This window comes from Xylocopa sonorina, unplaced genomic scaffold (genome assembly GCF_050948175.1).
Source record: "Xylocopa sonorina isolate GNS202 unplaced genomic scaffold, iyXylSono1_principal scaffold0014, whole genome shotgun sequence".
Classification (NCBI taxonomy): Eukaryota; Metazoa; Arthropoda; class Insecta; order Hymenoptera; family Apidae; genus Xylocopa; species Xylocopa sonorina.
In genome coordinates, this window is record NW_027490090.1 from 3,806,964 (window position 1) to 3,827,942 (window position 20,979).

The 20,979-nt window shown below is 30.1% G+C and overlaps 4 protein-coding genes across 4 annotated transcripts in view; 2 read left to right on the top strand and 2 right to left on the bottom strand.

The window, feature by feature from the left end:
* Positions 1–20,979, top strand: part of LOC143431821 (protein masquerade-like) — a 358,901-nt gene that overhangs the window by 285,095 nt on the left and 52,827 nt on the right. The gene's annotated exons all lie outside the window — the stretch shown is intronic.
* On the bottom strand, positions 2,811–5,970 carry LOC143431761 (nibrin-like). Its single transcript, XM_076908704.1, has 9 exons — positions 5,832–5,970; positions 5,624–5,757; positions 5,054–5,211; positions 4,826–4,985; positions 4,497–4,752; positions 4,290–4,427; positions 3,269–4,227; positions 3,104–3,184; positions 2,811–3,025 (listed from the first exon to the last, which is right to left on the bottom strand). Exons 1-9 carry the CDS (start codon positions 5,854–5,856, stop codon positions 2,921–2,923), a joined length of 2,016 nt encoding a protein of 671 aa, XP_076764819.1. The 5' UTR covers positions 5,857–5,970; the 3' UTR covers positions 2,811–2,920.
* On the bottom strand, positions 5,887–8,074 carry LOC143431762 (elongator complex protein 6-like). The gene is made up of 10 exons (XM_076908705.1): positions 8,053–8,074; positions 7,882–7,953; positions 7,723–7,736; positions 7,597–7,645; positions 7,450–7,468; positions 6,625–7,378; positions 6,570–6,583; positions 6,317–6,527; positions 6,206–6,284; positions 5,887–5,960 (listed from the first exon to the last, which is right to left on the bottom strand). The coding sequence occupies exons 1-10, from the start codon at positions 8,072–8,074 to the stop codon at positions 5,887–5,889; spliced, it is 1,308 nt and encodes a 435-aa protein (XP_076764820.1).
* On the top strand, positions 10,948–17,199 carry LOC143431842 (mitochondrial dicarboxylate carrier-like). The gene is made up of 7 exons (XM_076908804.1): positions 10,948–11,083; positions 11,196–11,351; positions 12,685–12,851; positions 12,932–13,139; positions 14,479–14,559; positions 14,638–14,694; positions 16,981–17,199. Exons 1-7 carry the CDS (start codon positions 10,988–10,990, stop codon positions 17,092–17,094), a joined length of 879 nt encoding a protein of 292 aa, XP_076764919.1. The 5' UTR covers positions 10,948–10,987; the 3' UTR covers positions 17,095–17,199.

The following is a 20,979-nucleotide window of genomic DNA, read 5'->3' on the forward strand; positions in this document are numbered from 1 at the left end:
GGAAGTACGATGAAATTACGATAAAACTAAGGAAATATAGAGTGAATTACAATAAAACTACTGAAATATGCAATAGATTACAATGAAACTAATATATTGTAATTTATTGTACATACTATTGGTTTTATTGTAATTTATTGCATAGTTCAGTAGTTTTATTGCAATTTCCTGTATATTTCACTGGTCTCATTGTAATTTATTGTATATTTCCTTAGTCTTATTGTGATTTCTTGTATATTTCAATAATCTTATTGTATTTTTTTCTATATTTCAATAGTTCTATTGTAATTTATTGAACATTTACTCAGTTTTATTGTAAATTATTGTACATCTACTCAGCTTTATTATAATTTCATTGCATTTCCTTGTATATCTTGCTAGTTTTATTGGAATTTATTTTATACTTCAGTAGTTTTATTGTAATTACTTGTACTACTAAAATATATAACAAATTACAATAAAATTGCTGAAATGTAGGATAAATTACAATAACACTACTGAAATATACAAGAAATTACATTAAACTACTGAAATATACACAAAATTACGATAAAACTAAGGAAATGTACAATGAACTACAATAAAACTAGTAAACTATGCAATAAATTACAATAAAACTAATATATTGTAACTTATTGTACATATTATTAGTTTTATTGTAATTTATTACACATTTCACTGGTATTATTGTAATTTCTATGTATAATTCAATAGCATACAATAAATTACAATAAAACTAGTAAACTATGCAATAAATTACAATAAAACTAATATATTGTAACTTATTGTACATATTATTAGTTTTATTGTAATTTATTACACATTTCACTGGTATTATTGTAATTTCTATGTATAATTCAATAGCATACAATAAATTACAATAAAACTACTGAAATATACAAGAAAGTACAATAAAATTATTGAAATATACAAGAAATTACAGTAACACTATTGAAATATCCAAGAAACTACAATAAAGCTACTGAAATATAAAAGAAATTACAAGAAAATTAATAACATGTACAATAAATTACAATGTATTAGTTTTATTGCAATTTCTTGTATATTTCCTTAGTATTATTGTAATTTCTTGTACATTTCAATAATTTTATCGTACTTTCTTGTATATTTCGTTAGTTCCATTGTAACTTCTTGTACTATTGAAATATACAATGAATTATAACGTGAAATATGCAATAAATTACAATAAAACTAATATATTGTAATTTATTATACATATTATTAGTTTCATTGTATATTATTTAATATTTCAGTAGTTTTATTGTAATTCACTGTATATTTCCTTAGTTTTATTTTAACTTATTTTATATTTCAGTAGTTTTATCCTAATTACTTGTAATATTGAAATATATAAGCAATTATAATAAAACTACTGAAATGTACGAGAAATTACATTGAACTACTGACATATACACAAAATTACGATAAAACTAAGGAAATATCCAACGAATTGCAATAAAACTGTGGAAATTTACAATAAATTACAGTAAAACTAAGATATTGTAATTTGTTGTACATATCGTTAATTTTATTGTAAATTATTGGATATTTCTGTAGTTTTTATTGTAATTCATTGCTAGTTTTATCGTAACTTATTTTATATTTCACTTGTTTTATTGTAATTACTTGTAATATTGAAATATATGAGAAATTACAATAAAACTACTGAAATGTAGAATTAATTACAATAAAACTACTGAAATGTACGAGAAATTACATTAAACTACTGACATATACACAAAATTACGATAAAACTAAGGAAATATCCAACGAATTACAATAAAACTGTGGAAATGTACAATAAATTACAGTAAAACTAATATATTGTAATTTATTGTACATATTATTAGTTTTTTTTTTGTAATTTACTGTACATATTATTAGTTTTACTGCAATTCATCGTATATTTCCTAAGTTTTATTGTAATTTATTGTACGTTTACTAGTTTTATCGTAATTTCATTGTACTTCCTTGTTTATCTTGCTAGTTTTATTGTAATTTATTTTATACTTCAGTAGTTTTATTGTAATTACTTGTACTATTAAAATATACAAGAAATTACAATAGAACTACTGAAATATACACAAAATTACGATAAAACTACCGAAATGTACAATAATTTGCAATAAAACTGATAGTATGTACAAAAAATAAGTTACAGCACGTTAGTTTTATTGCAATTTATTGCATATTTCACTAATTTTATTGTAATTCATTGTATATCTCAATAGTACAAGAAATTACGATGGAACTATCGAAATACACAAGAAATTACAATAAAATTATTGAAATATACAAGAAATTTCAATAAAACTAGTGAAATATCGAATAAATTACAATAAAACCAATATATTATAATTTATTGTACATATTATTAGTTTTATTGCAAATTATTGCAAATTTCAGTAGTTTTATCGTCATTTATTGTAATTCTTGACTTTTTCTTTAGTTTACTTCGCTGTAGACAATAATTTTCGACCAGTTTGAGCACTTTTCACAGAGATGACGATAACAGCTCTAAATTAGAGCCATCATCATCTGTCTCACTCGTTCTTGCAGCTTTTTTACACACTTTTTTCTCTCTCTTACCTCAAAAACAAGAGATACAATTTATCTGACTGTTTCTATTCAATAAAAATGACAAAATTTCTTTATAAATCGCACACAAATAAACATCGTCCTCGTCAACCATGAATCTCACTCACACGAACAATACTATGCGATATAATAAATATTTATAAAATATATTTTTCATCTATGTTTCGCTATATTTTTCTATTTATGTCGATTGTTTGCGTAGAACATCATAAACTGGCGTACGAACGCGTGTTTCTACACGTAAAGTAAAAAAATAACAAAGAGAACATCCTTCTGAATTAAATGACACTCGCAATCTTAATTAACAAAACTCTGCAGCGACTCTCATCCTTTTCGTGCACTCGTTTTCGTTCCACACGCACATGTCGCTCAAAGTTACCCTTTTTTTGGGGATTTTTTGGAAAACCTGCGTCAAAAATATTTTTTTAAAGCACCATAAAATCACTTAAACAAAATAAGATCACTCGAATGCCTCGCAACTTACTTTTATGAACGTTTTTCTGCCAGGATTGACTCGCATGATCGACGAAGCGGACTTGGAGAAATTGCTGAGCTTCTCTCGAGCCTGCAACTTGAAAATAAAAATTGTATTTCGACAGAAGACGAGGTTTAACTCATTAAAACAATTTTTAAAAGTTCAAACACTCACCACGGAATTATTAAAGTCATTTCGTCGAATTTCCACTTTGTACTCCACCTCTGATTTGTCTGAGAAAGCACTCTTTTCAAGCTGAACCGAGTATGCACGAGAATTCTTCGCCACTGCCTCATTTTTCTCCACAATTTGCCTCACATTTAAGTCCTCGTCGCCTTCTACGTCGAGTTTATCCGTCGACGACTTTACAATCTCGATTTCTGAGTTTTCCTCCTCTGAATTGCTGGTCTCAGATAAGTTGTTGGGTTCGTTTCGCCTGCGAATTTCACTGAGATTCTTATTGATACACTCATTCGACCATTCATCCTCGAAATCAGAGCTCTCGTTCGCAGTTACGTCTATCAATTTGCTGTCTGGGGTTTCTTCGATCACCACTGTCGCCTCGTTTCTTCTTGCACTTGCATTTTGCTGTATTTCAACACTGTCGACAGTGCTGTGAACTTTCTCTGGCGATTGTGAAGAATCTGGATACTGTGACTCGTTCGTTTCAGGAATATAATTCGACATTTCCCTGAAACACGGCTCTAAGTCCACGTTCTCCTCATCTGCTGAACTGCAGGAGTCGTTGGTCTCTTCTATGCAGTTGGACTCGTCAGAATCCTGTTTCTTCTCGAGCTCACCAGCAGAATCTTGTGGCAATCGATCAGCTGGCTGATCGAAGTCGTCGCAGGTCTCCTGAACAACATCTGGCTCGTTGTTTGGGCACTCAGCGTCCAATTCTGACTTCAATCTGGCGCTGGAGAGCACGTTCGACAGGACTTGCACGCTTGGCACCGCGTCTTGCGTGTCCAGGACCAAAACTTCTGACGAGTCGCACTTTTCTGATGGTCTTTTCAGCAATTTCGAGAACCTGAACGTCGGATTGCAGTATTTCTCTGTGGAGCAGTGCAGTATCGCCAGAGGAATCTCGAATTCTGGGACCATCTTGCGGTCGTTCGCTTGCAACGCGTCGTCTGAGAGAAATTCGCCAATTAATGAGAAGAAATACAATAACAACGACCAGATAATTACTTACAGATCGAGTCGTACTCTGGAGCAATGTTCTGAGTCGACTGCGTTGCCTCGTTGTTCGGGTATTGCAGTACAATCACGTTTTTAGCTGAAAGTTCCTTAATCGTCAGAGGCTTCTTCGAGTACAACAGAGATTTTCCACCTAAAATGCAAATCTCACTGGCGTATCGACATCTCTACCAGCACGAAAGCCTATTTCCTCGTTACGCACCTGCTAATTGAATGATTTTGCCATACGTCTTGTACTGCTGCGTAGAAAACAGCACGAATATCAAGTTCTGGAACAGCGTCGTCCTCTTCTCGTTTGGAGAGATCAGTAATTTCTCTTTGTTGATGTACGGTTCGCTGATCAGCGGAATAAAATGCTTGGTGTTTGGCAATTCCTGGCCATTTTCAACAGCGACTTTAACTTGCTCCCAGTAGTTCACTGTTACTATTGGTATCGCTGAGGCCATGGCGCAAATCACCTGTTTCGAGTCAACGACAACAGCATAAATTGAAGTGAAACGTGCATCGATTAATCCAGCAGATTAATTAGACCTTCTCAGTCAGCGTAGCCTTCGTCACCGTCAAGTGCGTGCAGCATTTCAGCCAGTTGTTGATTATTGCACCGTCGATGTGGTCCATCAAGCTCTTCAGTCTGTTCCTGTCCGCCTCGACTAGACCTGACGTCAGTGTTATTATGGAGGCGTTCATCACCCTGGATAAATAATCTGACCGATGACAATTGCTGGAGGACCCAGTCGGAGAGAAAACAAGAAAATTTACAGAAATATACTGTTCTGCAATCCTATTCGTACTCTGTCGTTATGCTTCAGATTGTATCCCTCTTTCGACACTGCCATCATTTCGTTCTCCTGGCAGATGTACGTGCCGTACTTCGAGCCCAGGTCTTTGAGCCTGCACGTCGATGTTGTTTCTCCCATCTGGAATGTACGGAAGCTTTTATTTGGGCAATTGACTGCATCGCTTGGACTACGCAGCAACAAATAAGACTGCAGATGGCCGTAGAAGCGCTGACACTCGTCCACAAAGCTAGCGCAATGCTAATATAGAGGCGATGGTACGTCACAGTGCCAATACAGAGGCGATGGTACGTTACAATGCTAATACAGAGGCGATGGTACGTCACAGTGCCAATACAGAGGCGATAGTACGTCACAGTGCCAATACAGTGTCGATAGTACGTTACAGTGCCAACACAGTGCTAATATAGTATCGATGGTACGTCATGGTGCCAATACAAAGTCGATAGTAAGTCACAGTGCCAATACAGTGTCGAAGCTTTATTTTCTGGGCATACGATTAATTAACAAAGTATACAATCGCAGCAACTACCTCAAAAATCTGTTTCGGTGTAACGCAAACAGACGCATGTAGTCTGCTGATAGACTCATCGTCAGGAAACAGAACGTCACCCTTCTTCCTGCCAAAAGTGACCTCCACGTTTGGTTTCAAGTACAATCGTTCCCCTGCAACGTAAAACAAATTAAAAAACGCTGTAACCTGCAATTACTTGATTATTTTCATTTGAAACAAAGTGTACCTTTAACATTCACTAAGTACCACATTGTTTTGTGCGCGAGCGTACTTTATAACCTCTACGTAAACAGATATCGATGCTCAGCAATTATTTCGCGTTTATTTCCCTCTCTTTCATCCTTCTCGTCGTCCTCTGTTTTAAGGGCATCAAGATGTGTTTACAGACTTGTGACATCAACAACGACAGACACTAACACTCTCTATCGCCTTGCAGTGGCAGCTTAAAATTAGCAAGAGCGTTGGTGCAGAAAATCGTTAAGTAATTTGTTTTAAAATCGCGTGAAAGGGGATGTAAACACGTAACAAAAGAAAATTTAGTCAAAAGTTTGATGAAATCCTTGTTTTAAGCAAAATACACGGAGCGAGGGAGAACACTACCTCCCCCTAGCAAGCCAGAGGCGGTACTGGCGAGTGACAGCGCGCTCCTTGCCTCGCAGCGTCGCGCGCAGCTTCCTATCTGCGCATGCGCGCCACAGTCAAGTACTGCACCGCTACAGCCGCGTCGCGCTCAGTGCTCTCTGCGTCGCAGAGTCGCGCGCAGCTCTGTATCTGCGCATGCGCACGAGAGCCAAGCACTGTACCGCTAAATTTAAAATTTATTAGAAACTGAGCGTTGAAAACATTAAAAATAAATTCGAATGCAATAATTTTAAGCACTCCAGTCAATCGACTTAATAAAAGAATAAGACGATTACACGATCTTTTAAAAATATATCAAAGTTTATTTTTTACTTCGTCACACGCACGTGTAATGAACTTTGACAAATTTATTGTACGTTTGTTTATAATATCGAAGCACCAGGCGCACAAACTTTCACTTGGCGATTCGACAGTTTGTAAATGTACCTCGCCACCTCCGGCCACTTATATTTCACCCTAACTGCGCTTGACCTCCAATTAACCGTCAGATTCCCAGACGCATCACTGGAGTATCCACTTTCGAGAGGCTCGACTTTAACGAATAAATGAGCCATTCGTCTAAGACCACGCGCGATTACATTAGACGCACAGTCCTTGAATTCATCTTTGTACGTATGCGTTACGATACAAATGTGAGACATACTGTAACGTTCAACCAGCGACCTTAAATACCTTAAATAACATACAGACTCCCTCGAATCGCAGTTGAAACCGGAGAAATGGCTCACGTCGTCGATAATTATAACAACCGGTTTATTCTCACGCATTATCTTGCAGCATTCATTTTTAATTATTATAAATACATCGTTGAGTATATTATTTGTTCGCTGGTCGTGTATGCACTCTATATTGGACGCAATTACTTTCATCGGCTCCACGACCACAATTTTGCCTTTCTCTTTTTGTAAACCGAGATTGTATCCGAATTTCATTCCCACGTTGTGATAATGATTGAACGTATTGTGGAAGAGCACGAAACAGAGGTCGTAGTTCTTCTTCAACGCATTCGATATAACAGTGCTGAGCAAGAAGTTTGCGTCGCTGTCGTGTCGTTCTTCTATTACGATCAACTTTCCATTCATATCGACTTTATCGATACCAAGTATATTGGACACGGAATCCATTATTATGCTAATTACAATTTTCAATATATAATTATAAATATAATTATTCTCACTGAGATTAATAATGTTTATTGCAACTTAAAATTGTTGTTATCAACTGAAAACAAGTTTATTTTAAAATAACATAATTTATAATAATAGATAATAATTTCATAAATGATTTAATATATTTTATTTATGAATTATTAAATGATATTTCGATTTACCTTTCGATTAATAATTAACATAGTCTAAGAAAGTCGTGAATGTAAATTTTATGTCGTATCTTTAACCTCTGTTCAGATGTACGTAAATTGAAAGTGAGGTTAGGACTTAATACGAGCCATCGCAAATGGCGCCATATTTGAAAACGAAAAGTTCCATTACTTATTAATAATTGCAAAACAAATTTGTACAAATAAAAAAATGAACGAATAAGTAAATAAATTTTAATATTAAACGACAATTATGAAAATAAATATGAAAAAAAATTTCGATCAATATAAAACTTTGTTATGTCACGTTAATTACTTAGTTTACGAAAATTTGAAAATGATGACAGAAAAGTTGCATGAAAAATTATAATAAATGGTTTAATATATTCTGTATATATCAATAATAACGATTTTCTACATTACGCGTTTGTTTAATTGTTAAAGGAAAGAATATTCATGAATTGAATGTAAGGTTAGAACTTAATACGAGCCATCGCAAATGGCGCCATATTTGAAAACGAAAAGTTCCATTACTTATTAATAATTATAAAACAAATTTGTATAAATAAAAAAATGAACGAATAAGCAAATAAATTTTAATATTAAACGACAATTATGAAAATAAATATGAAAAAACATTTCGATCAATATAAAACTTTGTTATGTCACGTTAATTACTTAGTTTACGAAAATTTGAAAATGATGACAGAAAAGTTGCATGAAAAATTATAATAAATGGTTTAATATATTCTGTATATATCAATAATAATGATTTTCTACATTACGCGTTTGTTTAATTGTTAAAGGAAAGAATATTCATGAATTGAATGTAAGGTTAGAACTTAATACGAGCCATCGCAAATGGCGCGATATTTGAAAAAGTATCGACAAATTAAGTTCCATTACTTACTACTAATTATAAAACGAATTTGAACAAATAAAAAAAAGAAAAAATAAACAAATAAATCTTAATATTCAACGACAAATACGAGAATAAACGAAATATATCTTCTAAAAAGTAATTAATATTATTTCAACGAGTATAAAAATTTGTATAAATAAAAAAATGAACGATTAAACATAAATTTTAATATTCAACGACAATTACGAAAGAAAAGGTGAACTTTGTACGAATAACATTATTTCGATGAATATAAAACCTTGTTACGCCTCCTTAATTACTTAATTCACAAAAACTTGAAAATGATGACAGAAAAGTTGCACGAAAAATTGCGACAAACAATTTCCTGCATTCTGTACGTATAAATAACAACAATTTCCATCGCGACCCACAAAATATCATTGAATATTTAATCGTGGAATAAAAATAATAATATTCGAATTTAAGAATTTGCATTATTCATGTCCTTTAAATCGTACGTACAGAATGTAAGGCATTAAAAAATTCGTTAGAATGTGAATTAATTAGTTAGAATGCGAATTAATTCGTTGGAATGTCGCAGAAGAAATAAAATGATCGTTAAAAAAAGGAATACGTTACGAGCGGCTCCAGCGCGAAGTGGAGGTGGCATAACACGTGGCGATCAGCTGATGCGTGCGCGTTCGCCACTCTCCAGGCTTTCTTATCACTCTGTGCCTACATTTTCAGGTGAAGGACCGTGGAATTGCGGTCGAATAATATCGCAAAAAATTCTGCCAATTACTCGATCTTCAGTAAGTCGTTCTTTCACATTTTTTCTATATTTTTCTAATTAATTCCATTTAATAATTATTCCAAAAAAATTCGCATATCCCTCTCTCTCTCTCACTCTTTCATTCTCTTATCATATTTTATTTTCTGTTATCTAGATTAACCAAAGAAAGGATTTTCAGGCGTTTATTTGCGATAACTCGTCCTTTTCTATTTTTTTTTTAATTAATTCTATTTTCTAATTATTGCAAAAAAATTTGTATATCTTTGTCTCACTCTCTCACTCTCTTATCTTATTTTATTTCTGTTATCTAGATTAACAAAAGACAGGATTTTCAGGCGTTTATTTACTAAAAATTTTAACTTTTCTATTTTTAATCTATTTTTTTTTAATTAATTCCATTTTCTAATTATTGCAAAAAATTCGTACATCTCTCTCTCACTCTTATCATATTTTTTTTCTGTTATCTAGATTAACAAAAAATAGAATTTTCATGCATTTATATGATAAAAATCCTTCTTTTCTAATTTTTATCTATCTTTTTTTAATTAATTCCATTTTCTAATTATTCTAAAAAAATTCGTCCATCTCTCTTTTATCTTATTTTATTTCATTCTTAATATTTAGATTAACAAAAGAACAGAATTCTCACTCGTTTATATAACAACTCGTTCTTTTCTATTTTTTTCTTTTAAATTAATTCCATTTTTTAATTATTATTTCAAAAAAATTTGTCCATCTCTCTCTTATCTAATTTTATTTCATTTCTGTTATCTAGATTAAGAAAAAAAGCAGGATTCTCATGCGTTCACACGAATCACTAATCTAAATAAAATAAAAATTACAAAGGCACGTGCGAAAATGAAACAACTTTGCTCGTGCTCCTTTCAACTCGGCTAATAGAGTTAATTAATGAGTCATGATTACACACGACCTTTGCACATTTTTGTATGGCACCATTGCAATCATACTCTTCACGATACTCAAAAAAAAGAGCAAATAAATCATCAATTTACCTGAATTTGTGAAGTGTAAATAAATAAACAATTAATTATTGATATTACATATTTCTATGAATTTTAAGTTTCTGAATGTCTCTTTATATATATGAGCTCTATTTTGAGGATTTATTGTATCAAAAATTTTTTTTAAACAGATTCAGTCTTAGCTGTTTAATAATTATTTTTACTGCAGTAAATATCTCGGCACAGTTTTAAGAAATTATGAATGAAAAGTTTGTACGATTGTTTATTTTTTTATACTGAATTGTGAGCTCTATTATGAGGATTTATGGTATCAAACGCTTTTTTAAACAGATTTAGTATTATGTTATTTAACAAATATATATATATATAAATTTTACTATTATATTAGAGGAAGGTTTCTTTTAATTAAATTTAAGTTTTCTTAGCTTCTCGTACTCGCTTTTACTTTTTAATATCTTGAAAATATTTAATAATATTTAGTAATACTAAATATTTAATAATACTACACTTTTTAATATCTTGAAAATATTTAATAATACTAAATATTTAATAAAACTACACTTTTTAATATCTTGAAAATATTTAATAATACTAGATATTTAATAATACTTAAATATTTAAAATAATACCATTAATAATAAATAATAATGAATATTTAAAATAATACCACTAATAACAAATAATAATAAATATTTAAGATAATACCACTAATAATAATAAATAATTGTGTTCGCAGTGTTTCAACAAATGCTCACAATCGACGTAAGAATATAAAAAGCGGACCATGGGTGATAAAAATCAAAGATTGTCACGATGGTACTTCGGCGGGCTCTCTTCAGCTGGTGCTGCTTGCGTTACCCATCCTTTGGACTTATTAAAGGTATTTTGTACTGCATTAAATTTTTGTACAACTTAACGTTACTCTTTTTTTCTAAATAAAATTGAATTAATGTTACTTGGAGCGTAATTAAGTAATTTAATTGAATTCGTAGGTCCATTTGCAAACGAACCAGGAGGGTAAAATATCAGTGATACGTCTGACGACCACTATAGTACGGACCCAAGGGATCTTAGCTTTGTATAATGGATTAAGTGCCTCTTTGCTTCGCCAACTTACGTACTCCACTATGAGATTTGGAGCTTACGAAGTAAATTATTTATTATATATTATTAATTAATATTAATAAGAATAATAATTAGATAATGTAATGTAGAGTCTAATTTAATGAATTAGATAAATTAGAATTAATTAACTTAAAATTTAGATTAAATTTGAATTTAATAAATTAGATTTTACATTACATTATCTAATTATTATTATTATTATTACTATTATTATTATCTTATAGACAATATTTATTCATCCATTAATGCTATTCTAATATAAGAAATTGTGCTAATTTGTAATTTTACTGCTCGTTCAGCTTCTTCTCCTATTTATATTTACCAATCTCGTTTAACATAATTTACTGTACACATCTGGCTCTTTCTTTGCACTTCTTGTTTATTTTTTCTATCCCATTTTTAACACGCTTCTTTATTTATTTCGAGGACTGTTTTTATCTTGCATGTTTCGCTTGTTCTTGAACGCTATTCCAAAACACGAACATAAACAATTGTACAAACATTTCATTCATGATTTCTTCAAATTCTGCTGAGATATTTACTGCAGTAAAAATAATTATTAAACAGCTAAGACTGAATTTGTTTAAAAAAATATTTGATACTATAAATCCTCATAATAGAGCTCATAATTTGGTATACAAACATAAACAATCGTACAAACTTTTCATTCATAATTTCTTAAAACTGTGCTGAGATGTTTACTGCAGTAAAAATAATTATTAAACAGTTATACTGAATCTGTTTAAAAAAATATTTGATACTATAAATCCTCATAATAGAGCTCATAATTTAGTACACAAACATAAACAATCGTACAAACTTTTCATTCATAATTTCTTCAAACTGTGCTGAGATGTTTATTGCAGTAAAAATAATTATTAAACAGTTATACTGAATCTGTTTAAAAAAATATTTGATACTATAAATCCTCATAATAAAGCTCATAATTTAATATACTAACATAAACAATTGTACTAACTTTTCATTCATAATTTCTTCAAACTGTGCTGAGATGTTTATTGCAGTAAAAATAATTATTAAACAGTTATACTGAATCTGTTTAAAAAAATATTTGATACTATAAATCCTCATAATAGAGCTCATAATTTAGTACACAAAAATAAACAATAGTACAAACAATAATTTATACAGAGACTGTTATGAGAATTATAAGTATTCGACTTCATACTCTCTAGCTGTGCTTGCCTTTTAATTCATCAAACATTCTCAGTAACCATACTAATTGGCTGCTAAGTAATCATAATTGATCGCAAACGAATGCTCTTTTTTTTCTACACATCCATCGTGCGAAAAGAGACCTTGATCTCATTCCAACGTAACGTTTACAATTTACAGATGGGCAAACAAACATTCGAAAGATCTGGACATCCTCTGATGTTCTACCAGAAACTGTTATTAGCTGGAGTTTCTGGAGCAGTTGGTGGTGTCCTTGGCACACCAGGAGATGTGATCAACGTACGGATGCAAAATGATATAAAACTTTCGCCAGAGCTCAGACGAAAGTAAGAAAAACTCAACGCCAGCCCAGAATAACTTTAATTTCACTGCTCCGTTGCTTTTATTTCTCATCGTTTAATTACAGTTACAAGCACGCTCTGGATGGAGTGATACGAGTAATCCAACAGGAAGGATTCTACCAATTATTTAGTGGCTGTTCTACGGCTACGTTGAGAGCTGCGTTGATGACCATTGGGCAATTGAGCTTCTACGACCAAGTTAAAATTATGCTGTTACAAAGCGGCTATTTCAAGGATAATCCTGTGACTCATGTAATATCAAGCGTGTTCGCTGTGAGTATCTAAATGGTGGATCTACGTACTGCTATCAGAGATACTGTCGAGTACAGGGTATTTGCGTTTTGGAGACGAAGATAATTTTATCGACTACAGAGTATTTACATTTTGGAAATGAAGATAGTATTATCAAGCACAGAGTATTTACATTTTGGAAACGAAGATAATATTATTTACATTATCTTAAACTTGCTTGGAAAGGCTTAAGTTCGTTTTGAAGAGAATTACAAGGCTTAAACTTGCTTTGCAAGGCTTAAGTTTGCTTTGAAAGACTTAAGCTTGCTTAGAAAGGCTTAAATTTGCTTTGAAGGCAATTACAAGGCTTAAGTTTGCTTTGAAGGGAATTGCAAGGCTTAAGTTTGCTTTGAAGGGAATTGCAAGGCTTAAGTTTGCTTTAAAGGGAATTACAAGGCTTCAGTTTGCTTTTAAGGGAATTGCAAGGCTTAAGTTTGCTTTTAAGGGAATTACAAGGCTTAAGCTTACTCTGAAGAAAGTTGCAAAGCTTAAAGTTGCTTCAAAAAGCTTAAGTTTGCTTTGAAGGCAATTACAAGGCTTAAGTTTGCTTTGAAGGGAATTACAAGGCTTAAGTTTGCTTTTAAGGGAATTACAAGACTTAAGTTTGCTCTGAAAGGAATTACAAGCCCTAAATTTGCTTCAGAGTCGCACTCTGTGCAAACTGAATAATAATTTTTGTTTATGTTACATGAATTTTTCAAGCATGAGACTATACAATTATTGCAACTCTACTTTTTTTTTTATCTTTGTTAATTACATAATTATTTAGACAAACATTTTTTTTAAACCGATTCATTCTAAGCTGTTTAATAATTATTTTTACTGCAGTAAATATCTCAGCACAGTTTGAAGAAATTATGAATGAAAAGTTTGTACGATTGTTTATGTTTGTATACTAAATTATGAGCTCTATTATGAGAATTTACACCATCAAAGATTTTTTTTAAACAGATTCAGTCTTAGCTGTTTAATAATTATTTTTACTGCAGTAAATATGTTAGCACAGTTTCAAGAAATTATGAATGAAAAGTTTGTATGATTGTTTATGTTTGTATACTAAATTATGAGCTCTATTATGACGATTCATAGTATCAAAGATTTTTTTAAACAGATTTAGTCTTAGCTGTTTAATAATTATTTTTATTGCAGTAAATGTCTTGGCACAGTTTGAAGAAATTTATGAATGAAATGTTTGTACGATTGTTTATTTTTCTATACTGGATTCAACGTTAAACTTAATGAGCTACTTTCCAAACATTTTCTTGCGCAGTTCGCATTCTTCAATTAATCTCTTATTTCTATGCATTTATTTTCATTCAAGGGTGCTGTTGCTACGACCCTTACGCAACCATTGGATGTCCTGAAGACAAGAGCGATGAACGCCAAGCCTGGAGAGTTTAAGGTAATTAAGATAGCGAACTTAAATTAATACTGCAACGATGAATGTATTTAAAAACATTTGTACGTGTAATTTTTGTAGAACTTAGTGGATCTATTTTTGTACACTGCTAGACTTGGGCCGCTAGCATTTTTTAAAGTAAGTTTCCTTTTTTTTCTTTTCTTTTCATTTACCGCACATTATTTTCGTTTCTAGTTTATCACTCACTCGTGATATTTTGCCAGCGGAAAGGTCATGATCTGGATAAACACAATTGAGATAAGTCAATGCTCGCAGTTGAATAAAAAAAAAATCCAAAACAGCAATCCTGAAACAAAATAAAAATAAAATAATCAGCTGATAATTTTGCAAACGACTCTGTTGAACGATTTCGAGTTTATTTTGATAATTGAACTTGCTTCAAATTTGATTAGATACGAACTTTGTTCTTTTTTTTTGCTTTTTGCATCTTCTCTCGAAGCTACGCTGAGGGTGCTTTGCTTAAAACTAGCCGTATAATTAATTTCTTCAGTTACGATGATGAAAAAAAAATTTTTAAATATGTAGCTTCATTTTTAAATGGTCCGTACATTTATGTTTGCTGAAAGAAAAGAATATTTGAAGAAATAAGAGTAGAGAATACGAAGAAGAATACGTAAAGAATATTTTTATGTTGAGATTAGTATATTAAGAAGGCAGTTTGTACTTTTAATTGACTTGTTATAAATTTTCAAAGCATATTTGCATTATTTGCAACAAAGTACAATAGATTGTAATAATTATTCAATGATTTTGGGACTTATAACAGTACGCATTGGTTTCGGGACTTATAACAAGCCCCAATTATTCTTTCTTTTAGTATCATAGATTGTTCGTTGGAGATAGAGACTTTTTCATAGGAAAAATCTCAGCTACAAGATAGTTTTGCTATTCTTTTCTTTAAAAAATAATTTATGTACAATTTTCTTTTTATGTACAACTTTCTAAATAATTATTGATAATTATTATATTAGATATTACAACTTTCTGAATAATTATTTCTTATTCTAAACAATATTCTTCTAAATAATTATTTCTTATTCTAAATAATATTCTTTTAAATAATATTTCTTACTCTAAATAATTAAATAATGATTTTTCATTCTAAATAATATTCTTCTAAATAATTAAATAATTATTTCTTATTCTAAACAATATTCTTCTAAATAATATTTCTTATTCTAAATAATATTCTTCTAAATAATTAAATAATTATTTCTTATTTTAAATAATATTTTTCTAAATAATATTTCTTATTCTAAATAATTAAATAATAATTTCTAATTCTAAACAATTATATAGAAAGTTGTAATATCTAATACAATGTAATCTAAATAAATAGAACAATTTTTTTCTATACATCCAAGCACCATTCGCCTTCAGCTTCGAAGACGGTGCAATAAAAGATTATTATCATTTCGATATTACTCTGCACACATGTACGTATCTATGTCAATGCCAGCAGCGTTAGCATGATATCGCCACTTATCTACTGTTCCTATAAATACATGAACTCGCACTTATATTTATGGAAACAGTACGCAGGCATTAATTCCATACTAAAACAGAAAATAGCATCGCCTTGGACCTACATACACAGACGTACACTAATTGACTATAATCGTAGAGATTAGATATTTTTCTAGCTCAAAAACTAAAATCAAACAGCAAAAAATTACTCAACAATATGTTAATTCTACTACAAATGAAAAAAATTCTTCAAATCTGAGAAAAAGATAGCTTTTCTAATTTCTATGGCTAGATTTAAGTGGAGCGCTCTTAAATATAACAAAATTGAATAGTATCGCTTAAGAGAATTTTGCTTCGCAGCTAGTTTATTTAATTATTAGTCATTAATTAAATTTGTATTTTGCGCAGAGTCTATTTAATAATTCTAGTGCCTCGTACGATTATTAATAATAGCAAATAGTTGTAGCGTAGCAGTAGAATCATTAATTTTAGCTTTACAAACCACTGCTGATCCAAATAATAAGAATTTTGTAAATTAGTGAACGCAATTGCATTCGATACTTGAAAAAAAATATTTTAAATATTTCTATTATCGTAGAAGGAGTTGCGAATGAATTCTGGAGTCTGCTTTTGCTGGCGTTGCTTCTTAACAGCTTACGAGTAGTTTTTATAATAACATTAACTCTACGCAAGTCTGAAATTTAAAGAGATCACACATGAAACGAGTCGATTGATAACAAAAATTAAATATTAGCTTTCTATTCATATCAACTTAATATAAATTTAGTCGTATAAGCTTTTTTTAGTTAAAAATGAAGCGTAGTAATTTATTTTACACTGCGATTGTGGAGCGTTGCATTAAAACGTGCTTATTCAAGTGATGATCTTTCCTGTTGTTGTACGACCTGGAAAATTACATTGATTATTTTATTCTAGGGCTATGTACCTGCTTTTATCAGATTAGCTCCGCAGACAATACTTACTTTCGTCTTTTTAGAGCAGTTAAGGTGTAATTTTGGGTTCTATCCTTCACAAGTTCAAGTGCTGTAAACTTTTGTTTCTATTTTGCATGGGTGAGCATCTCACGGAGCAGGAATTCAGCGCAAGAAATTACCAAACGGGATCAAACAATCCTGACGTATCCTAATTGCAATTATTGTTATACCTTTCAATTTTATTTTTTATTATTTTATTATAAGAAAATAATAGAAAATTATTTTTTAATATATTAAATGTATTAAATATATTTTTTATATAATATATTTAATTATATTGAAATATAAGACATTAATATTAAAATATAAAAGTATTTAAATATATTATAATAAAATAAAATATATTTAAATATATTGAAATATAAAATATTAATATTAATATATTAAAAAATAATTTTTTTCGTTGTCCATACATTTAGAAATAATTTATCAAAGGAGATACAATAATAAACAAAAATTGAAGACCAATATTATGTATCGTAAAGTCGTACGCAATTCTGGAATAATTCTTTTAATTTTTTTCAAAGACGTAAATGCTTTAAAGTATAGTTTTTGCTTATTTGGTTTACTCTAAATTAATTTCAAGTCCAGAAAAATAGTTAAGAGCTGTGATTTTTGTTATTTACAACAGCATTTATTGTTTTTTTAAACGATTAGTATTTTAATTAAGATTATTTGTACATAAAAATTGCTTTATTATGAGAATCTATATTTTTAAATACTTTTTTGAAGCAGATACTAAATTATGAGCCTTATTATGAGAATTTATATTTATGAACCTTTTTTTAAGCAGATTCAGTCTTTGTATGTGCTGTTTAATAATTGTTAATAATTATTTTTACTGCTGTAAATATCTCGGCACAGTTTGAAGAAATTATGAATGAAAAGTTTGTACGATTGTTTATGTTTGTATACTAAATTATGAGCTTTATTATGACGATTCATAGTATCAAAGATTTTTTTAAACAGATTCAGTCTTAGCTGTTTAATAATTATTTTTACTGCAGTAAATATGTTAGTACAGTTTTAAGAAATTATGAATGAAAAGTTTGTATGATTGTTTATGTTTGTATACTAAATTATGAGCTCTATTATGAGGATTTATAGTATCAAAGATTTTTTTGAACAGATACAGTCTTAGCTGTTTAATAATTATTTTTACTGCAGTAAATATGTTAGTACAGTTTTAAGAAATTATGAATGAAAAGTTTGTACGATTGTTTATGTTTGTATACTAAATTATGAGCTCTATTATGAGGATTTATAGTATCAAAGATTTTTTTAAACAGATACAGTCTTAGCTGTTTAATAATTATTTATACTGAAGTACATATCTCAGCACAATTAGAAGAAATTCTGAATGAAATGTTTGTACAATTGTTTATTTTTGTATACTGAATTCAATGTTAAACTTAACGAGCTACTTTCCAAACATTTTCTTGCGCAGTTCGCATTCTTATTTTCATAGATCATGTATAACAATAGTTGCAATTTGTAATCGTTGGATATTGATAATACGATTCTGTAAAAAAGATACATAATGGTCCCTGATTATACGACGATGCATCAAATTTCTCTACAATCTGATAATTAACTATATTTCTAATTGAAAATTAATTTATATTTAGGTAAGTCGCGTGTAGATATTCATAAAAGGAATATATTTTTTAATTTCTCTTGAAAGTATCTCTAAAATATAAATTTTGTACATAAAATTGAGCTTATTCCATATTTTTCGCTATAAGTGAAATTTTTGTACATATAGTTCTATATAATATAAAAAGTAAAATAAACATTGATATTGGCTGCAAATCATTGTTTATAACAGAACAAAAAATTGAGAAAGAGTCAATTTTAATGATACATAAAGAGATCAGGAAATTTTGCCAATTTTAATAAAAATATTTAAATAATTATCTTTTGTGAAGTTGAGATATTGAATTAAAAGTTTCTTACGAAAACATTTTTTTTTTTAACGATAAGTTCAAAAAAATTATTTCTTATAAATATTCAACTCAGAATACACCAAATAATTTTGCAATTATACTTTAAAATTCACTGTTGTTCTTTTACAAATTTTATAATTAATCGATAATTCAATCAGATAATTTATGTACATAAAAATCGCCCCACGATTTTTACAATATTAAATTTTGCTCTTCCTTAATTTTTTCTTGTAACGTTGAAGCAATGATACGCGTAACTAATCGAACCATTTAATTTATTCTTAACATTCACACGTACGCTGTACCTCAGCGCTTCGTAATATTATTTTTTTGCTCTTACATTCGCTTAAAAGAGAATTCGCAGCTACATTAGTGTCTCAGTATTAACTGGTGCAATTGTACATGCTTAGACATTCAAAAGAGACACAAAAAGGTCAGATAATCAGGGATTAAGTGTACTATATTACTGTCCAAGTAGTTTGTTATCTTATTATAATTTTTGGTACACAAATTAACTTCCTACGTTTAATACATTCCATGTAAATGTTGTTACGATTACATTTCGGTGTGCACAAATTTATACGTATACATATTTTGTTATATATTTATATTTATAGTAGTACAATTCGCTTCCAAAAGTATCGTTTTACAATTGTTAACCAAGAGACTTTAAACGAAAGAGAAACAAGTCTTTTAATTGCCATGGTATCTGTATGGGTATGTATATAAATATATAGTATGTATATACATTGATCCTTAAATTATTCGAAAGCGAAACCCAGTGTATAAAGTATTTTCGAGAATAAATGTTGTTAATAAGAACCTGTATATATTTTATATTTTTTATTTCTGACTAAACGTAGGTTTACACCTTCTGTTTTTGGATCGAATGTCTCGTACGCATTGTCAACAAGAAATTTGGACACGGTCGCTGATAAACTGAACCCGTAAGCGAGTTGTGGTCCACATCGTAGAACCAAACAGTCGACCGTGTCCATATTATGAAAGAATAGATTAATGATGGTCTTTTAGCTACAAATTCTAAACTTTTGTGTGTTTAGCAACTACGTACTACATTATTATTTCTTTTAAGTGTAGTTCGTTCTTTACAATCATTTTATTTTAAGTAGATAACGTCGATTAAGTTTCTGTACAGATTCAGTCTACGAGTAAACATTTCTTCTTGTATTAAATGTGTTTCGCAATGTTATCGTTTTACTATTGGGCTTATCGTTGAACGCTGAGGACGAGAATATGCCTGCGGCATCCTGTTTGTCGTTAGAGGCAACTAAAAGGAGAAAAAAGGGTTTACGAAGATGTAGAAAAGGGTAACGACTTTTAGTTAAGAGAAACGATGACGTACGGTTACGTATTAAGTGTGGAAAGCTTGCTAAGAGTAAAAAGAGGAAGGTATAAGAGAGAAAGTGTTCCGTTGGGCAGAATAAGAGCGTTAAGCTCTTCGAAAGGCGATCTTCTGGCATCGTACAGTCCAATAGAAAATATTAAATATCGTTGGACTTATTATGTGGCATTTCGATATTATTTATCAAATTCTGACTAAATCTTACGTTCAAAGCTGTTGTTTATTAAGATTAAATTACATGCATTCTTAATTTAACTCTACGATGAACTGGAACAGCGACCCTTAAAAATTTAAAAGCAGTCATTCTTTTTTAATTTTGTATTTTCTATTTTCTTAATATATAAAAGAACATTACAGAAATACATCAAGAAATGTTAAAAGACTATTTTTATGCAAGCATACGCGTTACAAATGGAAATTTTCACACATAACCTCACTTTCGTGACAATAACCTAGTATCACTCGAAATAAATAACGCAAAATCAGAAAAAATGATAGAAATATAGCACACACGTGTCATAAACAATAAAATAATAACGTCACTATATTATAAAAATAAATTCTACCAGTTAAATTGTTAAATATTAGCGAAAATTAAACACCACAGATGTAGAGACGTATGTCTTCCAGC

Bases quoted from the DNA above. Each gene is read 5' to 3' on its own strand.
- LOC143431842 (XM_076908804.1), top strand. From the start codon at position 10,988: ATGGGTGATAAAAATCAAAGATTGTCACGATGGTACTTCGGCGGGCTC. The intron at 11,352-12,684 runs GTAAATTATTTA...TACAATTTACAG, and splicing joins TGAGATTTGGAGCTTACGAA to ATGGGCAAACAAACATTCGA. The intron at 13,140-14,478 runs GTGAGTATCTAA...TTTTCATTCAAG, and splicing joins TAATATCAAGCGTGTTCGCT to GGTGCTGTTGCTACGACCCT.
- LOC143431762 (XM_076908705.1), bottom strand. From the start codon at position 8,074: ATGGCGCCATTTGCGATGGCTC. The intron at 7,954-8,052 runs GTATTAAGTTCT...TGATATATACAG, and splicing joins GGCGCCATTTGCGATGGCTC to AATATATTAAACCATTTATT. The intron at 6,285-6,316 runs GTGCAGTACTTG...GCGCATGCGCAG, and splicing joins AGCGCGACGCGGCTGTAGCG to ATAGGAAGCTGCGCGCGACG.
- LOC143431761 (XM_076908704.1), bottom strand. From the start codon at position 5,856: ATGTGGTACTTAGTGAATGTTAAAG. The intron at 4,753-4,825 runs GTCTAATTAATC...GACTCGAAACAG, and splicing joins AGGCTACGCTGACTGAGAAG to GTGATTTGCGCCATGGCCTC. The intron at 4,428-4,496 runs GTGCGTAACGAG...TTTGCATTTTAG, and splicing joins CAAAATCATTCAATTAGCAG to GTGGAAAATCTCTGTTGTAC.